We start from the raw sequence: 21,792 nt of genomic DNA on the forward strand, positions 1-21,792 counted from the left end.
ACTTGATCCTTCCCATGCTGGGCAGGGCTTCAGGCCAGCCTTCCCATGGTAGGCGGGGCTTCAGACTACCCTCCCATGGTGGGCGGGGCTTTGGAGGATCCTTCCCATGCTAGGTGGAGCTTCAGACTACCCTCCTCATGGGGCCTGACTGGCTGGGCCTGCCCTCAGCCTCCAGCCGGCTTCTGGAGCCTCGTGCCTGAGTTTCCATGTCCTTGCTTCTTTAACTCCACATCCCCAGGGAATTCAAAGACAATGCCACCTGGGTCTCCATTTGGGTTGATGATAGATGCTTTTGCTTCCTGAGCCCACACCGGGAAGGGATGAGTGTACGTCTGTGGATTTAACCTTTTTCAAAAAGGACCTCCACCCGCACACACACCTGCCTTGACCACTGTGGGTTCAGGCCCTTCTGTGGAGTGTAATGCAGCCACAACTGCCCAAACTGAACTGTACCTTAAATGGCAAATGTATGTATTTGGAAAAGAGAGAGAAGAAACATGATTTTCTTTTTATAATTAGAGGACAACAATTTGCTAAGCAGCTCATCTTCAACGATCTTGAGCAAAATACATTTTGTGTTCTAAAGTACAGAATGACGTTGAAGGAAGGGCAGAGTCCAGTGCAGGACCTCACTAACCCCTAACGTGGCCTTGCCAGCTCTCCCTTTCCTCGGCTTTCTCTGGCAGAAGGTGTCCCAGGTGCCTGGTCCCTGGTCCTCCTCTCTGCCAAGCTCTCCAGCTGCAGAGGAGGAAGGCTCTCCATGCTGACAGGAGGCAGGAGCCGGTTTCTCACCCAACTGTTTGCAGCCTCTTCCTTCCCACCCCCTGACTGAGTCCCACGCTGGAGCCTGATGCGGCCCATTTGCATGTAGCTTGGGCTTGAGTGAGGACAGCTAGCAAAGCACCGCTTTTAAAGCTGTGCGGAAAAGATAAAAAACCTCCTGGAAAAGCCATGCATACTTGGGCAGATTCCATTTTCAGGGAGCCACCGTTGGGGACAGCTTTGGACTAGTTTCGTAATAGAACGCGGGTACCTGAGGCAGTCCCCAAGTCCTCTTTACTAAATGGTGAGAACAAGTCAAAGTGTTTTCTGTCCCCGAGTTGCCAACAAAGGATAACGTCTGTGTCCTTTTCCCTGAATCGATGGGGATGGTGCAGAAGCCGGCAAGGGCTGGGAGCCCAAAGACCTCAGAAGGATCTGCTTTGTTGGCGTTTGTCTTGCAATAGAAATGATCAGAGACTGTGCCAGTGAAGGCAGTTAAGCATATTATAAACCAATTCCTGTTTGTTTATGCAGAAATTACACACACATGTCATGTTGACTGTCTACTTTTTAAAGAAAAGTTTTGGTTTAAAAAGAATCTGCTATACATACTGCATGTTAGGCTGTCCCTAGTATCTCAACTGCCCAGAATAAAAGTAAAAATATCTGTAGGCACGTGGAGCTGTGTGGAGACGGCTGAAGGTGTGTAGAGTTGGGGAGACCCACCCACTCCTTAGGACGGACCATTTTGGAGAGGGGGATCTGGGGACCCCAAAGCATTATGTATTCATTTCAAAACCAAAATTCACTTTAACTCAGTTCAGGGTGGTTTTTTTTTTTTTCCTTTTCTTTTCTTTTTATCCTTGAGAACTTCAACCCCTTCTTGAAAAGTCCCCTTTTTAGATGACCCACAGATTCACCCCTTTATATTTTCGTTCCACTGGAAATGGAGGTCCCAAAGAAGAAACAGGCAAACCCATCTTTCCTGGTGAGTACCATTCTCTCACAAGGAGGCTCAGCAGCTCAGAACAGCATCCATCCTGTTCTTCTTTCAATGACTGCTTTATTGTAAGCGGAGATGATGGGAAAGGGTGGAGCCACTGTCCCAGAGCCTTGGGGGCATATATTAAAAAATAACTTCTATGAGATATGCCTTCTCCGCCGTCCCTCCACACCCACATTCCTCAGGTTGAGAGTCCCCAGGCGGCAGAGCCAGGAAGGCCCAGCGCTCATCACATGCTCTGCACACCCATTCTCTTCCCGCCAAGGAAGCCAGGCCCTGGGTGCCCTGCTGGTGCTCTGGGAGATAAGGTCAGCTGGCATGGGAGCCTTCCCAGCCACCCCCACTTGGTGACCCCCCAGCCCCACCCACCCGCAGTGGCCAGTGGCCCGAGTCCACTTATCTGGGGCTGGGTGGGTGTTTCCTGCATGTTTGAGATTTTAAGGAGGAAATCAAAATAAAGAAACAAAGCCTTTGTTTTACTTCTGGGCTGAAACTGGGGACGGCTGGAGGGACAGAGGGGGAGCAGGAGCAGGTCACTTGGCATGTCAACAAAATAACCATACAGGGGCTTTTTTCTACTTAGGGCTGGTGTGAGTGAGTAGGAAAGCTGGGTGGAGGCTGGGAGAGCCTGTGTGGAAAGAGGAAGGAGAGGGCCCCGGGCAGGGTCCCCAGCAGAGGTCCGGGACCGCCAGCGGTCGAGGGCAACCTCAGTCCTTCCTCTCTTCCCCGGAAGACCCACAGGAGCGTGGAAAGGGCATAGACCTCCTGCTCCAGGTTCTGCCCCCATCTGTCCTTGTGTGACCTTGGGCAAGTCCCCCCTCTGTAGTGGGCCTCGTTTGCTGTGGCTGTCATAGGGAACAGTACTGCAGTAGCACAGAGGTCCCAGCCGCTCTCTCCCCCTTTCTTCTCTAGTCCAGGCATGCTGGATCAGGTCCTCATACCACATATGTGAAAATGAGGAGATGCTCTCCCCAGTATTTCTTTCTTCCCTCTAAATTTTCTCCTTGTGGAAGTTCTGTGAGTGTATCCTTTTTTTTTTTTTTAAAGATTACCCAAGCATTGATGGAAACCTCCCCATGCCCAGTGCTTCTGGAGATTGCAGGGTGGAGCCCATGCCCGCTGGCCATCTGGATTCCAGGCTTGGCGGCCACACTGCAGGGTACAATAGGCGTGGCTTCCTCATTCCCCAAGCCCCACTGAGCCATGGCTGTTGTATGTACCAGGCTTCACCAAGGGCCTATAACAGAGGGAGCTGCCCATGGCTCAGAACGGGGTAGGTGTTAAAACTGGGCATCAGACACCCTTCCCTTGCCTGCTCACTCCCTAGGAGACTTTCTCCCCGGCTCTCTGTCTCCTCAAGCCTAGTTTACTGCCATTTTCCAGGGCCTAGTTTTCCTGGACACTTTCCTCCAGAACTTCTGAAAACTCCAAATTTCCATTACTGTTGACTACAGAGGAGTAATGACATGTAGACCAGGTTGTGAACCTACTCTTTTACCTGTGAAAAGAGCCATTAAAGAGCTCATCTGAGCAAGAGGTATGCACTCCAGTCCTGCGCCTTAACCTTCCTTAGGAACCACAGCAGGAGCTGTGGGATTGTCACTGTCACTGTTCTGAGCCAGGTCGAAGTCTTAAGTCAGTCCTTTCCCAATGACCAGAACAAACCCAAGTGCTAATTCTTTTTTCCTTCGTATTAGAACAAACAGTTTGCAGAGTAGCTTGAGGATTAGAGCGGATGTAGGTCAGGATATTTATTGAGCATCTTCTGGGTGCCAGACATGTCCTGGGCTCCGGAGATGTAGTGGAGAATAAAACAAGAGGACGGGCCCTGCCCTCCTGGAGCTGGCAGTCTAGTGGGGAAGACACATTACATCATGGACAATTAAGCAACTCAGTGCAGCATGCCAAGTATTGTCAAGACAGACAGCTGGGTTCTTGTGATAGCAGAGCAATGACCTCACCTAGTCCGAGGGGAGTCAGGTCAGAGGAGTATAGGTAAGTGCTTGGCACAAGGTCAGGACGTGATAAGCAGGCATGCTACTTATCAACCCCGGCCACCTGGCTCAGCCTGCTTCTACCTCTAGCTGGTTGCTGTTACCCACCCACCAACAATAGTTTTGCACAGAGAGGTTCATACATAATTTGTCCAAGGTCACAGAGCTAGGAAGTGGCACAGCCAAGATGCAAAACTGGGCCCGTTGGGCTCATTTCCATGCTCCTCACATCTGCCCTGCCTTCAGCTTTACCCTCTGGGCTTGTCCCCATCAGATGGGCTGTAGGGTGGGATGTCATTCGGCAACTTCCCCCTTCCTTTGCACCCCTGAAACAAGCCAGCACAGATTGTGGGTTGTGATCCTCCGGTCATCAGGAATAAAATATGCTTCCTTGCTGAACCCTGGGATGGCCCAGCAGCAGGAGCAGTGACCCTTCAGTCCAGCTGAGTGGTGAGGTCCTCTCTGCAGAGTGGGCTGCACTGAGAGCCTCGTGTGCTAAAGGAGGTGATTCTGAGGGGTCCTCCTCCCCTGTCCTGAGTGCTTTGGGGCAGCCTGGAAAGCAGCCTCCATGTGACCCCAGGCTTCCTTCTGCGCAGTTTGGTGGAGGGGGCACTGGCAAGAGTTCCAACGACATATTGATGATGATGATGAAGACGATGACAGTAATAATAGCAAACACTTTCTGTGCCAGACACTGTTCCAGGCACTCATGTATATTAGCACATTCTGTCCTCAGAACAACCCTGTGAGGCGGATACTGCTGTTAATAGGTGAGGAAACTGAGACAAATAGGTTTGGGGGAGGGTGGGTATAGCTCAGGGTTAGAGCACATGCTTAATATGTACAAGGTCCTAGGTTCAATCCCCTGTACCTCCATTAAAATTTTTTTTAAAGAAAACCACGTATGGGTTGAGCAATTTGCATAAGGTCATGCACCTAGCAGAGGGGTAAATGCTTTGATTCATGACTTTTTATCAAAGTGCTGCATGTAGGAAAAAGAGAGGTGGGAGACCACCTCCATCCCCCGCCCCAGCCAGTGGTGCCTTCTCCTGCCCCTTTGCCCCCGGGAACGGAGCAGATCTGTGTGCTCTGCCCTGTGCCCCCTCCCCACCCAGGGCTCCCTGTCTGGCCGGGCTGGCTAGGAGAGCAGGAAGGATGCAGCAGCTGTATTTAGCGCTTGGGGAGAGAGACGTGAAAAGTGGCCTCCTGCCCTTCAGCTGAGTGGGCTTAAAATCTGGACTTTGGAAGGGACCCTGAGAAGCTGCCCCTCCCTGCCTCCAGCCCGGTTCAGCCCCACCACGAGCCAGGCGGCTGGACCTTCCCCCCTGGTCCCACTTCCCTGGGCTTTCTGTTTGCCAAGGAAAACCACCCACCTCCCAGGCCCGCTCATTGCCATGCCTGACTCGTGTTCAGGAAGTTTCCCTTTTATTTTGCTCCAGACTTTCTCTCTGCAGTCGGCTTACTCTTTGAGAATGGGGATTGGCTCGCCTCTCCTCACCTTCAGGGAGGGCCTAGATCCTGTTTTTTTCTCATTACTGGTCCAACATAAGATTTTTCACATTTTTCCTTTATGATGCTTAACATTTTGAGTATCAATGGGGGAAACAAAGCAGTGGTCATTTTTTCCCCTTTTTTAAGTTGAAGTATAGTTGATTTACAATTTTGCATTAGTTTCAGGTGTACAGCATAGGGATTCAGTTATACTTGTACATACATGTATTCTTTTGCAGATTCTTTTCCATTGTAGGTTATTACAAGATATTTAATATAGTTCCCTGTGTGATACAATAGATCCTTAATGTTTATCTGTTTTGTATATAATAGTATGTATATGTTAATCCCAAACTCCTAATTTATCCCTCCCTCCGTCTCTTTCCTCTTAGGTAACCATAGGTTTTTTTCTATGTCTGTGAGTCTATTTCTGGTTTGTAATAAGCTCATTTGTGTCTTTTTTTTAGATTCCACATATGACATACCATATGATATTTACCTTTCTCTGTCTGACTTACTTCACTTAATATGATAATTTCTAGGTCCATCCATGTTGCTGCAAATGGCATTATTTCATTCTTTTTAATGACTGAGTAATATTCCATTGTATATATATATCCATCTTCTTTATCCATTCATCTGTCAATGGACATTTAGATTGTTTCCATGTCTTGATTATTGTAAATAGTGCTGCTGTGAACATTGGGGTGCATGTATCTTTTCGAGTTACAGTTTTATCTGGATATATGCCCAAAGCTGTGGTCATCTTTGAACCAGCCTTTCTGCCCTGTCCTCCCCGGGCTCTGCCGTGCTCCTCAGATGGGCTGTGTGCCCTCCCTCTCCCACTAAAGACTAGACTGGGGAGTCTCCAGGCTGAGTAACCCCTGCTGCTGCTCCTCAGAGTCACTTCCACTTCTTTTAACCTTAAGCCTCTGTGACCAAAGTCAGGCCAGGCCTAGACTGTGCAGAGGGTTGTCTGCCTTGGAGCGGCCACACCCCTTGATGCTGAGGGGTGTCACGTGGGTGCCGCACCCCTGCTCAAGGTGGCCAGGGTGGCAGCAGGTATCCTTATGGGTTAGGTACCCCCAGAGAGGGTGGTTTTTTTGGCTTATATAATGTATAAAACTTTTTACTTTGTAGCCAACATTTAAAAAATCAGTTTCACATAAAAATTCAGATTTCTGGCTACTCTAAAAATTTAGACTCTGGCAACCCTATTGCAGATATGCTCCTATTGCAACAGTCAGTTGGTGGAGGTGACAGTGACCTCCTGTTTACCACAGGCCCCTCTGCTCCCTATTGCATGTTCCCATCCCCTCTCTCATTTATCGACCTGGCCTCTGCCAATATGTGAATGTGGGATGTCCTTTTGTCTCCCGAGTCCCTTTTTCTGCTACTGCAGAGTAAAGCAGTTGAGGTGGTGGGTCAGCCAGGACGTGTAGGCTGGAGTTGAGCCATTCAGCACTGGCAAAAAGTATCTGTCTTGTGGGCAGCGGACTGCTGATGCAGAGGGAGGCCTGCCCCTGGCATCCAGGCCTTCCCTTTGCTAGTTGTCACCACCTCTGCCCTTCTCCTGGGCCACTTACCTCCTGGGCTGGTGTGAGGCCATGGGTTCTGTGAGACAGCCGCTCCGGGCTGGGAACCCACACACCCATCTCGGAGGGAAGACAGGATGAGAGCGTTTGCCTTGTTGCCATCAGGAGGCTCTGGGGGCCGGGGTGTGGTACCCCCAGCCTGAAGCAGGGATGGTCAAGGAGCTGGGCCCTGGGAGCTACGGGGGGCTCAGCGTTTTGGGAGTGTGTGTGGCAGGGAAGGACACCCTCATCACCACTCCTCCTGCTGAGCTGGGGCCCAGGTATGTCCAGGGGGCTCCCTTGTGTGGGCCACCACTCCACTCCTCTATGTGATCCATGGGCACAATGCCCACACTACCCCCACCCCACCCCCCAACAGAATCCCAACTGGCTCCCAGCATCAGCCCTGCATTTTGGAAATGCAGGCAGTGGACACCGGAGCATCTCTGCAGAAGGCGGTGCCAGGGCTCTAGTGGGACCCTAAGATGAGGAAGATGAGGTGCAGCCCTGAGCCCCACCCGAGCGAGGGGAACATGACAGTAAAACAAGTCCCTGCTCCTAGAGTTGAAGGGAAAAGGGGAGAGCCCGCTCCCAAGAGGAGGCAGTGTGGCCATGTGGCTGAGCTAGGAGCACGTGGTCACTTGCTGATGGAAATGCGTGGCCTGGACAACCATGGAACCCCAGTGACCTCGGGCTAACAGTGACTTCTGGGTGACAAGTCAAATGAAATAGTGGCTGCAAGGCGCTCTGGCTGCCATCTGCCACCTGGCTGGCGCTCTGTAGAAACAGGCAAGGCAGCTAAGTGGAAGGAGACTGGGAAGTAGGAGGCCGGGGAAGAAGGGATGTCTTCAGGAGGCTAGGGGAACAGGAAGGGGATGTTTTCATGGGCCGAGAAGAGGTGGAAAGGCGTGAGGTGGACACCACTCATCGGCAGACTCCGTGGGGCCCTGATGAATTGGGTACCACTCCGGTCCCCAAGAACACCGTACTCGGCATCAGTGGGCGAGAGGCTGCATGAGCAGGAAGGGGACAGGATGCCGGGGGCAGCTCAGGGAGGGCCCACAGTGCCACGGTCAGTTGGTGGGGAGAGCTTCGGGCTCCCCTGGCCGGCTTTCTAGGAGGGGTACTGTGCCTGAGGGGCTGAGGGGTGACGGTGCTGGAGTGGGGGGAAGGCAGCGCCGGTGGAGGGGGCCCAGGCAGGAGGCAGAGCCGGGCCACTGAGGCAGATGTGCCGTGAGCGCAGGGTTGTTAGGCCTTGGCCTAGGATTTGAGGTGAAGGGATGTTGGAGCCGGTCGGGGAGGAAGATGAGAGAGTAGCTGTGCTGGTGGATGGGAAAGCGGGTCTGGTGGGGGGTGTTGGGGAGTGGTGCCGGCTGGAGCCCGAGCAGCCCCAGGAGGAGATGTGAGGAGGTGAGGGCTCACAGGAGCCCCTCCCCTGGGCATGGGCCGAGGGGGCAGCTGAGTCAGAATGGGGACAGCAGCCTGCCAGTCTCTGGGGAGCCCGAGGGCCTCACTTTGGGGAACCCCAGAGTGTTCAGAAGCCGACCCTCCCCAGGAGGGTGATACCAGTGTGACCTTCCCGATGGGCATGCAGACTCCTGCCTCGGGCTGCGAAGCTCTCCTCAGCCGGGTGAGACTGCCCAGCACTAGGAAAATATGAATAGGCCCCCAGGACTGAGAATAAGAGTTTAAACATAAAGCCACTTCCTCCTCTCTGCCTCTAGCTGCCACTCCGGAAGCTGTGGGCCAGGCGGCAGTCCTGCCCCTCACCCATGGACTGAGTTCACTCCATCCTCCCTATGGTGGGGGACGTGCGGACACTGGGGTTGGGGGAACCTCAGCCCATGAGGACTTGGGCCTGTGAGGGCCCAGTGACCAAGTGGCAGCACCCCCGTGGCCTGGGGATGCCAGTGAAGCACATTGTTCTGAGGGATTGTGTGGACCCTGAGACACTGAAACCTTCTGAGAGCCTCCCAGACCCACCTGGTGTCCTGGACTAGCTGAGGGGTGAGTGGAACAGAGTTTTAGGGCTTTTTTTCTTATTTTTATTGAAGTGTAGTCAGTTTACAATGTTAGTTTCAGGTGTACAGCAAAGCGATTCAGTTATACATATACATCTATATATATATATATATATATATATATATATATATATATATATATATATATATGTTTTTTCAGAATCTTTTCCATTACAGCTTGTTACAAGAAATTGAATACAGTTCCCTGTGCAGTATAGTAGGTCCTTGTTGTTTATCTATTTTATATACAGTAATGTGTATCTGTTAATCCCAACTGAGTTTTAGTTTTTAGTTGTCAGGTCTGGGTGCCAAATCCCAGCTTTGCCCTTTTCCATCTGTGCCCTCAGGCACATGCCTTCACGTCTCTGACTCTGCTGCCTGCTGGTCAAATAGGAGAACCAAATGCCACCCCACATAGTTCTCCCTTGAGGCCGTGGTGGCTGTGCCCATTCCACCTGTGTGACCTTCCTGCCCCCACCTGACCCTGCAGCTCTTTCCCGTCTGCTCCCCTCTCCTCTGAGCTTCTGGAGACTTGAGTTTGTCCTGTGCAAGTTGTCCAGTCTCCACTGGGCTTTTCTGGCTGGTTAACTTCACTGCAGTCATCAGAAAGAGTTGTGGGCCTGATGGATTGGGCCGCCTTCCAGCAAGCCTGCAGGGTGCGCCTGTGGAGAGAGGGGATCAGAGGTCATGTGGGCCCCCTGTGCTCCCCCTAGCCTCACCCTGCAGCCCCGGCACTTGTTCCTTCGTCATTCGATGCTGTTGAGCAGCTGCCGAGTGCCAGGCACTGTGCTTAGCGCTAGGGTTACAAAGATGAACATCTCTAGTTGTCAGGGAGCCAACAATGGGTCCTCCCTGCTCCCTGACCACCCTCACCCAACCCCCACCGCACACGTCATGTATTCTGCACTCCAGTCACAGAGTACTGCTGGCAGCACTTGGCATCTCCTTGGTTTTTCACACCTCCATGCTTTACACCTTTGCAACTTCTCGTCCTCCCCTGGGATTCACTTGTCCCTGTCATTCACCTTAGCTGATACCTACTTGGCTTCCAAGACTCCATTTTGGCATTTCCTCCACCAGGAAGCCTTCTGCAGTGTCTCCAGGCTGGGTGAGATGCCCCCCACACCCCTGCTCCCCTCATGCTCCCATTTAGCCTGTGTTCTGTAACCCTCTGCCTGCTCCTCCCCCCATTACACGCTGTGAGCCCCAAGGTAAGGGGCTGGGGCTCATTCATCTCTGTCTCCCCAGGCCCCAGGCCCCAGCACACTGGAGATGCTCTGGGAACATTTACTGGATGTGCAAGTCTCCTGGCGCTGAGAACTCTGTGTGCATTGATGGAAGAGTGGCCTCACTGGTGGCCTGTCCACTGTCCTCCTGGATCATTCTCCTCTAGGCTCAGTTAAAACTTGGTCCTTTTTCATGTCATGTGTCCTGTTAGGTTTTCTATCCAAGGATAAACCCAGCAAACCAGTAGAAACCCAGAGAGAGAAAGAGGCTAGGTTTTATGATAGAGAGTGCTTCTGGATTTAAAGTCCAGAGAGGGAAACTGTATTTAATTATGAGTTCCCAGCAATTTGGTATCTGCCTTGGTCTATTCAGTGAACGAGCATCTCCTGCATATTTGAGGGAATGCCTTTGATGAGCTTAAATCTCCTCCATTGTTGGGTCAATGGCATTCGGGGGCGTGCTGTCCTACAGCACTGCTGCAGGGATCCTGCCCCGCAAGGCAGAATGGGGGAGCTGAGACCAGCACGCATGTGAGCAGGAGAGCACCCCAAGGAGGGAATAGTGAGGGGCTGAGTTCTGTAGAGTTGTCATCTGTGAAGCAGCCAGTTTGCAGGCCACAAGCTCAGGAAGAACTCTGGAGAGCCTGGAGGGCTCTCTGCAGGAGGAGGGACTTGGGATGGACTTCAAAGGAGTTTGGTAACGACCAGATGTTTATTGAGTACTCTGTGGGCCAGACACGAGGCCAAGCAAATAAATGTAGCTATCATGACTACTGTAAGGCATACGCTGCCACTGTCCCTACCTTTACAGTAGAGAAAACTGAGGCACAGAAGGCAAGAAACATGCCTAAGGTAGCAGCTGTGTGAGTTCATAGCTCAAGCTCCTTGGTGAGGATTCCAGCGAGGGGCTGGCCCCAGGCTAGACAGGGAGCAGCCTACCTGCAGGACAACAAGGAGATGGGCTGGGGTGGGGGCGGGGACCAGCACAGTGGGGAGGAACCCAAACAGGGGTGCTGGAAAATGAGGTCTTAGAGCCCCCCCTGGCGCTCCCACCATGCTGGACACCTGCCTGATCCCTTAGCCTCCTCCCTGGTCCTCAGGGCAGGAGCACTTGGCAGTACCAGACCTGTGTCCTCATTGGCAGACTCTGTCCCAGTTGGGATGGGTGCAGGGACTTGTCTGTTCCCAGTGACTAGTATTCACCCTGGGTACTTCTTAGGCCCTGACCTGCTCAGCTGCTCCTCTCACAGGGGCAGCAGTCTGGCCTTGAAGGCCTCCCTGACTCTGACACCACATCCCTGGCTCACTGCTGACCTCTTCCCAGCGCTTTTGGATCTGCTGCCTCTGGCCTGGCTGGGCCCTGCACCCTCCACCACTCTACCAGACATGAGAGGCTGTCTAGCCTGATGGGCTGGCCGCAGGCTTTGGAGCCACACTGTGTGGTTTCAGCCCCTGGCACCACTGCTTTCCAGCTGGATGACCTTAGAAAAGGTATTTTACTTCTTTGTGTCTCAGTCTCTTCAACTATAAAATAGGGACAAAGTTATCTCTCATAGGGTTGTTAGGCAAATTCAATGAGTTAATTTGGTAAAAATCTTCCAACAGCACCAGACACATTGCGTAAATGAAGGGCTTCTATTATTTTTAACGTGATCACTGTTGTAATCATCACAGCAGGTCATTTCTGCACACCTCCTCTGGGACTCAGTGCTGGGTCGTGCTTGGCTCAGCTCCAGGCTCTGTCAGGTGGCACACACTAGCAAGTAAGACCCAAGTGTTAACAGTTGTGATATAGGAAGCATGTGGTACTTGGGGTTTGTGACTAAGGCCAAGGACATTTTGTCCCTGGCTTACTTCAAGCTTTGGCCCTTGGTTGGATCTCTGAATTCCTGTCTGATCATTTCTGCTCTGCTACCAGCAGTCCAGGTGTGATCCTGGCAGAGGAGCTTGGATTTGATGGGGTAGAAAAGTAGGGGCTGATGTATTAAACTACCTGCTGTTTACTGAGCATGCCCTATGGGCCAGACACCACGCCTAGCAAAAGATTGGCTAACAGAGTTCTCCAGAGAGAGCCAGGCAGGCTCCCCTGAAGGTCCCCTGAAGGTCCAGAGCCCTTCCCATGGAACAGGCTGGCCAGGAGGTGGGATGTTTTGGAGGAAACCTAAGGAGCAGTGGGTTAGATCTGGGATGGCAAACAAATTTCCTCTCTGGACCAGTCACCTGGTTCTGGCTGCCAAGGGTGCTGCATTGAAAAGGGTTCTAAGACTGAATAGGAAAGAGGACCATGATGGACTGATGTCTGCCATGGCTCTGGGAATGGGAGGGACAGCACCCATGCCACCTACTTACCATCTAGACTTGATGATGTTTAAGGTCCCGTACAGCAGAAAATGACACAACACAGTTCTTGCTAATGAAGTGAGCTGAATGCACTGGTGGCTTCCTGGAGGAGCTGGGTGAGGCAGTGACAGTTCTGGGTTTGGATTAGCAAAGATGGGAGACAAAGGGCTGGAGCAAAGTCTGGGGAGGGGAGAGTGGAGCCTTAGAGATGCCAAGTGGCTGAGACCCCTGACGGGGCTGCACACCATTTATGCCTAGCCTGCAAATCAGCAGCCCCAGGGAAGCTGCCCATTTCTGGGAATTGTGCAGAAGGGAAGGGCAGCTCCTGGAATGCAGAGCCATTTCCTCCACAGGGGTTGGGTCACTCCCCCAGTGTATCCTCATCCCCCTGAGCTGGGCACACCCAGACATCACACAGATGAGATTAGCTTCCCAGGGCTGATTCAGCTCAATGTTTGTGAAGTCCTTTCACTCTCCAAAGAGCTCCATTAGTGAATGTGTCCCTTCTTCCAGCTTTATTTACCAAACAACTTGTAGTTCGACTGATGGGCGGGGGGGGGGGGTGTCTTTAAAATGATTAGTATAGAAATAGAGAAGCAAAAAGCAGTGAACACTAAACCTTCAATTAAATTGGTAGCATCTTTGGAGAGGCTTTGGGCTGACCACTAAGCGTTTGTGTCTGTTACTGTACTGGGTCCTCCAGGGTGCAGGGGCCCTTAGGGCTGTGGATGGGGCAGCAAGGGACTCCAATCTCTGAAATGTACCACGTTGGAAGGAGACCAGGGACCTAACTACTTTGCATATTAGTACAGATATGCCCTTACTGGGGGGACCTTCCAGTTTTTTCCCCCACTCAGGCCTTACACAGTCTTGAGGATCCTGTTCTGTTTTATAGACAGGGAAACAGGCCACTGGAAGTTAAGAAACTTACTCCAGATCACACAAGGAGTCCATATTAGAGACAAAGTGGGGGAGCTCAAGCACTCTGGCTGCAGGGTCCAAGGCTGTTCTGACCCCACCCCCACCCCAAGCTGCCTCCCTGAAAACAGAGGGGACTTTGCATAAGACTTCTCAGGAGGTATCAGGACCTCCCTCTAAGCACATTTGAAAATTGCTGGGTGAAAAGGTTGTTCTGGGGTAATAGGTCCACCTAGCACCCCACGTCCTGGGGGCATGAGCCTGCCTCTGTTAGAAGGGTGGGTGTCACTCCCTGCTTCTTGGCCCAAGGGAGGGCTGGGTGGGTGGAAGGCTGCTTTGGGCAACATCAAGTAGTCTGTCAGTGAATACGCCCTGAGGCTCCCACATGTTGGGCCCTGCCTGGCCCTGTGAGAGGCAAGGGAATGAGGAGACATGGCTTTTGTCCTCGTGGAACTTCCAAGTTGCTGGGGGAGGTGAATCTGCCATTCAGGAAACAACTCCAGACCAGGCAAGTGGTGCTGACCGTGGGGAAAGAAAGGGAACGAGAAACCAGGCAGCCAAAAAGCTTATTTCTCAACGGGAAGATGCCTAAAGTTTTCGTATACACGTTATTAAAATCTTCGAGACAGGGATATTTGCCTTTTAGGAAGACGTTTCCAGTATGAGCCGGGGTTTGGGTTGCTGTGAACTGGGAGGGGCTCTGGGAGCCGTGGTTGCCATGGGAACCAGCACTTGGCTGCTTTCGCCGCCCTGTGGCTTCTGTTCCAAAAGTTGGTTTCTGAGTGGAGCGGGCTGCCTGGAACCTCAGAGCCATTTCCCATGGAAACAATGTTCTAAATGATGGGTGACGTTCCCACACAGGCTTATTTAGTCCGACTTCAAGGGAGCTGAGGTGGCAGTGGGGCTTCTTATGGGGGAGGGAAAGGAGGCTGGGCATCGTGGAGCTTCAGAGTGGAGGGAGGGAGGGAGACTGTGGGTCCATCCCTTCTGGGAACAAAGTAAACGAGGCGAGAAAACAAGCATTTGAGCACCTTCTTTTTCTCTAAGCTGGGCACATCTCATACATTTTAATTGCATACTTAAAGTGATCCTGCACAGGATGATTCTCTAACCAACCCCATCTTGCAAATAAAAAACTGAGGCTGTGAACGGTAACTTGCCCAAGATCACCCAACTGGTCAGTAGGAGAGTATCAGGTGTGGAAATTTGGTGAGGAAACGTTAAAGACAGCCCCAGGTCCACCTTCTCCCACCCTCTCACTTCACAGGGGCCATCCATGACCCTCAAATGGTGAAGAGCAAGCATTCTGGAATGATCTCCAAGGTGCGGTCTATTTGAACAGACTGGGGAAGAGGGAGATGTTGTAAATGGGGCAGTATGCTCCTTAATCACCAACCAGCTTTTTACCCTGGGTGACTTCTGTCATCGCCTGGGGTGACTTAAAAAAACTTTCTCCACACCACGTGAAACCAGCCGATTTTGTAGGAGGGTGGTGCACGCCCCTTGGCATTTTGACTGCCCTGCCTGTTTACAAAGACATCATTTAGTCTGGGATTATTTCGGGGGAGGCTGAAGACTGGAAAAACACCCATCCAGAGAAGATTGCTATAAGTCCTTATGGACTGAGGGGTTTTCTGGGCTCATTATCCCACCCTCGCAAACCACCTTTTCCTCCTGGGTTCACGCTTGCTTCCAGTAGGGGTCTTATCTTTGTGATTGGTCTGACTGGGGAGAAAAGGGGAGACAGTCCCAACCCTTGGCCGGGAGAGCTGCTCCCAAGCCCTCTGCATGGGGAGGCCAGCGCTGTGGCTAGTGGGTTGTCTGACAGTTGTTCAGAAAGGCCATTGTTGGGCCTCAGGTTCCTCTAGCTGGAGTCTGTCCTCGCTGGTGCTGTACCAGGCCTTGGTGATACAGGGAGGGACAAGATGCATGCCTGCCCTTTTGTGCACAGTTCATGTAGAAGACTTCAAGGGTGATAGTGACCTCTGCCCCAGGAGCAGCTGGGCACAGGGTAGAAGGGGATATGTCCCAGGGTAGGCAATGCCTGCGCCTGACCCATGGAGAGGTATGTGTGCATAGAGGGCTCTGTGTGACCATGGGGCACCCTGGGGAGCACAGAGTTGGTTGGGGAAGTGAGTAGCATGAGTAGCGTCCCTGCAGCACGGGTACCCTGGAGAGATCAGCGGTGACAACCAGTGACAGCCTTGAATGTCCAGTGAAGGGGACCGGACTTGACCCATCAGCTACAGGAAGCAGTAAAGGATTTTTCTCCATGAGGGGCACAGTCATTCTGACCCCTTGAATCTGTTCCATTCAATCTGAGTTGGGCGGGAGTCCTGACTGGCTCCCCATGGTCTCTCAGGGCTCAGCCCTGACGCAGGGCACTGTCAGAGGAAGGGGCCCCCCATCTGACCGTTTCCTGCCTGCTGCCTTGCTTGGCAAGCAGAGGGCAGTTTTTTTTTTTTTTTTATCAAATCCCCAGATGATTCTGCTGTGGGTGGTCTGAGCCCCGCCTCAAAAGTTGGATTCAGGTCCTCTGTCACATTAACATATTTCTTATCTGATTTTGAGAAGATCAAAAGAAACGATTTTCCTTCCCGATACCTTCCCACCCACTTAGTATTTTTTATTCATGTTGCTGCCAGCAGAAAATAGAAGGGAGCTTTAGTTTTTAATTTATATTTATTGTAATTGTTTTATTGAGGTAGTGTTGATTTACAATGTTGTGTTAGCTTCAGGAGTACAACGTAGCGATTCAAAATTGTTATAGGTTATACTCCATTTTAAAGTTATTATAAAATATTGGCTGTATTCCCTGTGCTGTACATTATATCCTTGTAGCTTATTTATTTTTTACATTGTAGTTTATACGTCTTTGGACGGGAGCTTTAAAAAGAGCCTCTTTGGGGAAGAGTATATAGCTCAAGTGGTAAAGGGCTTGCTTAGTATGAATGAGGTCCTGAGTTCAATCCCCAGTACCTCCTCTAAGAATAAATAAATAAATAAACCTAATTACCTCTCCCCTCTTCACAGGCAGACACATTCCCCCTGGCCCAGTGTCACTGTCCACCCCAAGCCAGCAGTTAAGGAGGGACAGTGAGGAGCTGACACAGTGCTCCCCTGACCTAAGAGGCAAAGAGGAGGGAACTGGCCCCTTCCCTCCTCGCCCCATTGCTGTCTCCTTCCATCTCCGTTCTGGCCCCTTTGGGCCACCAGCTCTGTTATGTGGGAGATCTCTGTTCAGTAAAGCCACAGGTTATCCCCACCTAGGGAGAGGGGGGAACCAGATGCTGGGGCTTCAGCCGGCGCCTGGTCCTTCTCTCCTGCACCAGAGGGGCTTCAGTCCCCTCTTGAAGGAGGGGGAAATCACATGTTTTCAGGAGGCCCGAACATTTTATTTGGTGGGAACATTTGAATATTATTCAGCTTTTTCCAATACACAAGTATAATACATGCTTGTTGTAGAAAATTGAAAATTTGAGAAAGTGCCCCCAAATCTACCCGAGAGACACCTGCATGCCAACCTTCTCCAGGCCTAGAAACACACCTAGACATGTCGATTCACAGATGAGTAACCTCATGGAAGTGCTGTTTTGCAACCTGTTTTTTTTTTCCCCATGTACATTAAAAACTTCTTCTAGGTTAGTGGATATCATCCTTTTCAATGACACACAGTATTGCATTGTATGGTGTCAACTGAAATAAATGCACAGCCTAAAAGCTGAGAGTTATGTTTTATTTGGCAGGAGGACTCGAGCCAGGATGACAGCCTCCCAGATCCCTCTCAGGGACTGCCCCGAAGAGGCAGGGGAGGAGCTAGGATGTACAGGAGCTTTACAACAAAGACCAGGTAGTTAGAACGTTAAAAGATTACTTGTTAACTGAAGGAAACCAGACATCTCAAGTTAAAGAATTTAGTGCTTTTCTATGTATGGGTGGGAGCAAACGCTTGGGCTCATTGAATTCATTCCTTTGACAAGCCCCTAGCTATCTAGGGCCAGTATCCTGTCCTTTCTTATTGGGTCCCCTCAGAGGGCACCACTGTGAGTGGCTGCAGAGGCCGGGCTGCAGGCTTGTCTTCACTGGAGGATGGAGGCAGCTGCTGACTTGATGGCTTCAGCATTCTTTGTTTACTAATATGGTTTGCAATATTTTTCGTTCACAATGGATACTTTTGCTTTAACTTCTTTCTCCCACCTCCCCAGTATTTAAGTTATTTCCATTTTCCCCCTGTTCTTAATATCTTTGTACACTTGTCTGATTATACCTTTAGAATACATTCTCACATGTGGAATGGCTTCAAGAGAGGATGTGTGCATTTAAATCTTTATACATTTATGCAAGTCCTGTTTGGACAGATTTACACTCTCACCCACAGTGTACAAAAGCGCCTGCTTCCCCCACCCCTGCAGGGAAATCCTAAATGTCAACATCAAGCTTCAGTAACTGCAAAAGATTATGCAACGACTCCTGTCTGTAGCCCCATGCAAATTAGCGTGGCCACATAACCCACACTTGTGTCTAACACCCTTTCTGTTAAAATCTAGAATTGAGGACTCTTTCAGAGCTGAGAACAACTCTGAAAACCCAGCCCTTTAATCTGATAGGTATGGAAACTATGGCCCAGAGAGCTCAGTGGCCTTCACAAGCACCAGTGATAGTCACAGGACCCCCAGTTCGTCATACTCCAGTCCGCTGAGCCCCTGCACAGGGCAGGGGCTGTCCTGTGCATAATAGGATGTCTAAATAAATGATTGAATAAGTCATTTTAACAGTAATTGTCTCTGGGTGTGGGTCCAAGGATAAGACTTTTATTTTCTTTTGCATTTCTTCATCCTCAAAACTATCTATGATTGGGAGTATTTGTTATTCTGTGAGAAGGGAGGACACCCCCACCACCGCAGCTTTGACTTTTCCCAAGCAGAGTTTGCAGTTAGCAGCTTAGGTCCCTGCCAACACCCTCACATTGTTCTTTAGGGACTCTTCCCTCGCATCCCCCACCGGTGTTTGGTGCTGTCAAGCTCCTCCTCCTGACAGCTCTAGGCTTCCATCATGGTGACAGATCCTGATTTTACTCCTATTTTTCTGAGTGTTCCTTCCATGCTCCCTGCTCACCTTTCCTCCTTGTCACTTTGTGATGCAGTTTCCAAAGGTCGCTCTTCACTTCGCTGCCATCGCCTCTTCACAATCAGCCCTTATCTGTCCAGGCTCAGCTGTTCTTTAGAATCCCAGTCCCACATTTCTAGCCCTCACTGAGTCACCTGAGCTCAACGTTTCTCAACCTTGACACTATTGACGTTTTAGAATGGATGACTATGTGTTGGTGTGGGGGGCGCTGTCCTGTGCATCGTAGGGTGTTTAGCAGCATCCTTTCCCTCTGCTGACTAGATATTGGTAGCACCCCCTTAGTTTTGGCAACCAAAAATATCTCCAGACATTGCAGATATACCTGGGGGACAAAATTGCCCCTGGTTGAGAACCACTGCCTTAGCTGGACTCAACTTCATCAAAATAAAACTTCTCCCTGATCTTCCTCTTCCTTCTCCCCAGCTAAAACAGGGGTTGACCAGATGTCAGGAGATTCTAGCACGACTTTCTGCATGATAAAGGACAAGGAGTCCAGAGAATGGAGCCAGAATCACAGAATTCTAAGAGTCAAAAGGGCTCAGAGGCCCTGAGCGCAGGTGTGCTAAGCTGTTGAGGCCCTCTTTCCCTTTAAGCTCAGAGAGCCTCCAGCTCTTTCCAGTACAGCAGTGCAATGACCAGAGTTGATGTAGAAGTGAAACTTTGTGCTCTCCCTGCTCAGACTAACACCCACGTGTCTACCTGTACAGGTATAGGATGGAATTCAGTGGTGGAAAACCTTCTTTGGCCTGACTTTTGGCTGGTTAAAGACCATGTGGTGTCTAGTAGTACCATGTCCCTGACACTTGGCCTGGCACATGGCTGGTTTTCAGTAAATGACTGAATAAATCATTTTAACAGTGAATGTCTCTGGGTGAGGGCCCAGGGGTAACACTTTTATTTTCTTTTACATTTCTTCATCTTCAAAACTTCCTACAATTAGAAGTATTTGTTATTCTATAAGAAAGAAGGAAAGCCCATAAATATTTTCCCTTAAATCAGAGAGGAAAAAGCCCTCACCTCATTCCTCATGTCTTGCCTCCCCAGGTCTGAGCCACCAGCAACATGGCCACCAGTGCCGTCCCCAGTGACAACCTCCCCACATACAAGCTGGTGGTGGTGGGGGATGGGGGCGTGGGCAAGAGCGCCCTCACCATCCAGTTTTTCCAGAAGATCTTTGTGCCTGACTACGATCCCACCATCGAAGACTCCTACCTGAAACATACCGAGATTGACAATCAGTGGGCCATCTTGGACGGTGAGACTCGATGGTGGCCCTGCATGGGGGTGGGGCGTGCTGGTTTCTTTCGTGTTGCCATCATGGGATGGTCAGTGAAGGGCCGGGTATGTTTTCCAGGGTGAATTATGAACAGCTTTGTGGAAACCAAAATGTGTTATTCAACAAAGAGGCAGCGCTAGAATCATGCCAGCTTAGTGATGTCATGTTTGTTATTTCTCGCTGATCAGAAGCTCTGATTAACACTTACAGATGTCTCTAGTTAATTAAAAGGAGGAAAATCAATTTTTTCTTCATAAGCATAGTTTATTTGGTAATTATCTCTGGGAGTGGTGGGTAGAGGAGGATCTTGCATCTGACATCGTGTTTCTAGTTTAGTCTAAATTGGTCCAGATTAGCAGTTCTAAAACTGAGGAGCCAGGCCAACAGCAGCAGCAGGGAACTTATCAGAAATGAAAACTTTCAGGCCCTACTGATTCAGAAATTCTGAGGGTGGGGCCCAGCAATCTGTGTTTTTTAACAAGCCCTCCAGGTGATGCTGAAGTTAGAGGACCATTGTTCTAGATTCTTACTGACTATTTATATTGTCTGAGTCTCAGACCAAAGAGCCATTAATCATAGAATGTCATTCTAGAAGGGGAGCTTTGAAAACCACTCAGATTGCAAGTTTTCTATCAGATATGTGATTTGCAAATTTTTTTTTTTTAACCATGCTTTGGCTTGTTTTTCATTCTCTTAACAGTGTCTTTCAAACACAAGAGTTTCTAATTGTGATGAATTTCAGTTTATCAGTTTGTTCTTTTATGCATTATGCTTCTGGTGTTGTGTCTAAGAAATCTTTGCCTAACCCAAGGCCACAAAGGTTTTCTCGTGTTTTCTTCTAGTTTAATGGTTTTTAGGTTTTTACATTTAGGTTTATTATCTACCCTGAATTAATTTCTGTATATGGTGTGAGATATGAGACAAAGTTCATTTTTTTTGCTATATGGATATTCAGTTGTCTGAGCATTACTTGTTGAAAAGATTGCAGTTTCCCCACTGAACTGCTTTTTTCGTACTTTTGATGAAAATTGGTTGTCCATATATTCTGTTTGTTTGATCTACTGCCCTATCTTAACACCAATAGTACACTGTCTTGATAACTGTAGCTTTATAATAAGTCTTGAAATCAGGTACTATTAAATCTCCAGCTTCATTCTTTCTCAAAGTTGTTTTGGCTAGCCCAGGTCATTTGCATTTCCATATGAATTTTAGAATCAGTTATGTACTAAAATTCTAGATTTTGATTGAGATTGTGTTGAATCTGTGGATCAGTTTGAGGAGAATTGATGTCCTAACAATGTTGAGCCTTCCAACCCATGAATGTGGTATCTCTTTTTTTATTTATGTAAGTCTTCTTTAATTCTCTTATCAATTGTTTTGTAATTTTGAGTGCATAGGCCTTTTACATATTTTATCAGATTTATACCTACCTCTGTACTATAAATGATGTTGGTTTTTTATTTTCAGTTTTCAATTGTTTATTGCTAAATATAGAAATACAATAGAATTTTCTATATTGTAACCCACATCCTTGCTAATTACTTATTAGTTCTAATGGCTTTTTTGTAGATTCTATTGGATTTTCTACAGAGATGATTGTGTCTATGAGTAAAGATAGTTTTACTTCTTCCTTACCAATCTGGATGGCTTCTATTAATTTTTCTTGTCTTATTTCTGTGACTTAAACACATACTTGTCTTGTTCTTGCTCTTAGGGAGAAAGCTTTTAGTCTCTCAGCATTAAGTGTGATGTTAGCCATAAAGTTTTTATAGATAACCTTCATCAGGTTGAGGAAATACTCTTCTGTTCCTAGTTGCTGAGAGTTTTTATCAGGAGTGGATGCTGGATTTTTGTCAAATGTGTTTTCTGAATCTATTGAGATAATCGTATAGGCTTTCTTTTTAATCTTTAATATGGTAAATTACATTGATTAAATTTTCCAGTGTTAAGCCAAAATTGTATTCCTGGGATAAACCCCACTTGATCATGGTATATTGGCTTCTTGTATATTATTGGCTTTGATTTGCTAAAATTTTGTTTAGAATTGTTGCATCTATATT

At 49.3% G+C, this 21,792-nt stretch overlaps 1 protein-coding gene across 4 annotated transcripts in view; it reads left to right on the plus strand.

The window, feature by feature from the left end:
- The window catches only part of MRAS (muscle RAS oncogene homolog), a 54,347-nt gene that overhangs the window by 6,010 nt on the left and 26,545 nt on the right, over positions 1-21,792 (plus strand). For all 4 annotated transcript variants that reach the window (XR_012069334.1, XM_031678204.2, XM_031678193.2 and 1 more), the window contains exon 2: positions 19,501-19,711. Coding sequence is in view for 3 of the 4 variants with exons in the window: in XM_031678204.2 (XP_031534064.1) it covers positions 19,519-19,711 (193 nt within the window). In the remaining variant the exon portion in view is untranslated. The remainder of the gene's footprint in view (positions 1-19,500; positions 19,712-21,792) is intronic.

This window comes from Vicugna pacos, chromosome 1 (assembly GCF_048564905.1).
Source record: "Vicugna pacos chromosome 1, VicPac4, whole genome shotgun sequence".
NCBI classification, from domain to species: domain Eukaryota; kingdom Metazoa; phylum Chordata; class Mammalia; order Artiodactyla; family Camelidae; genus Vicugna; species Vicugna pacos.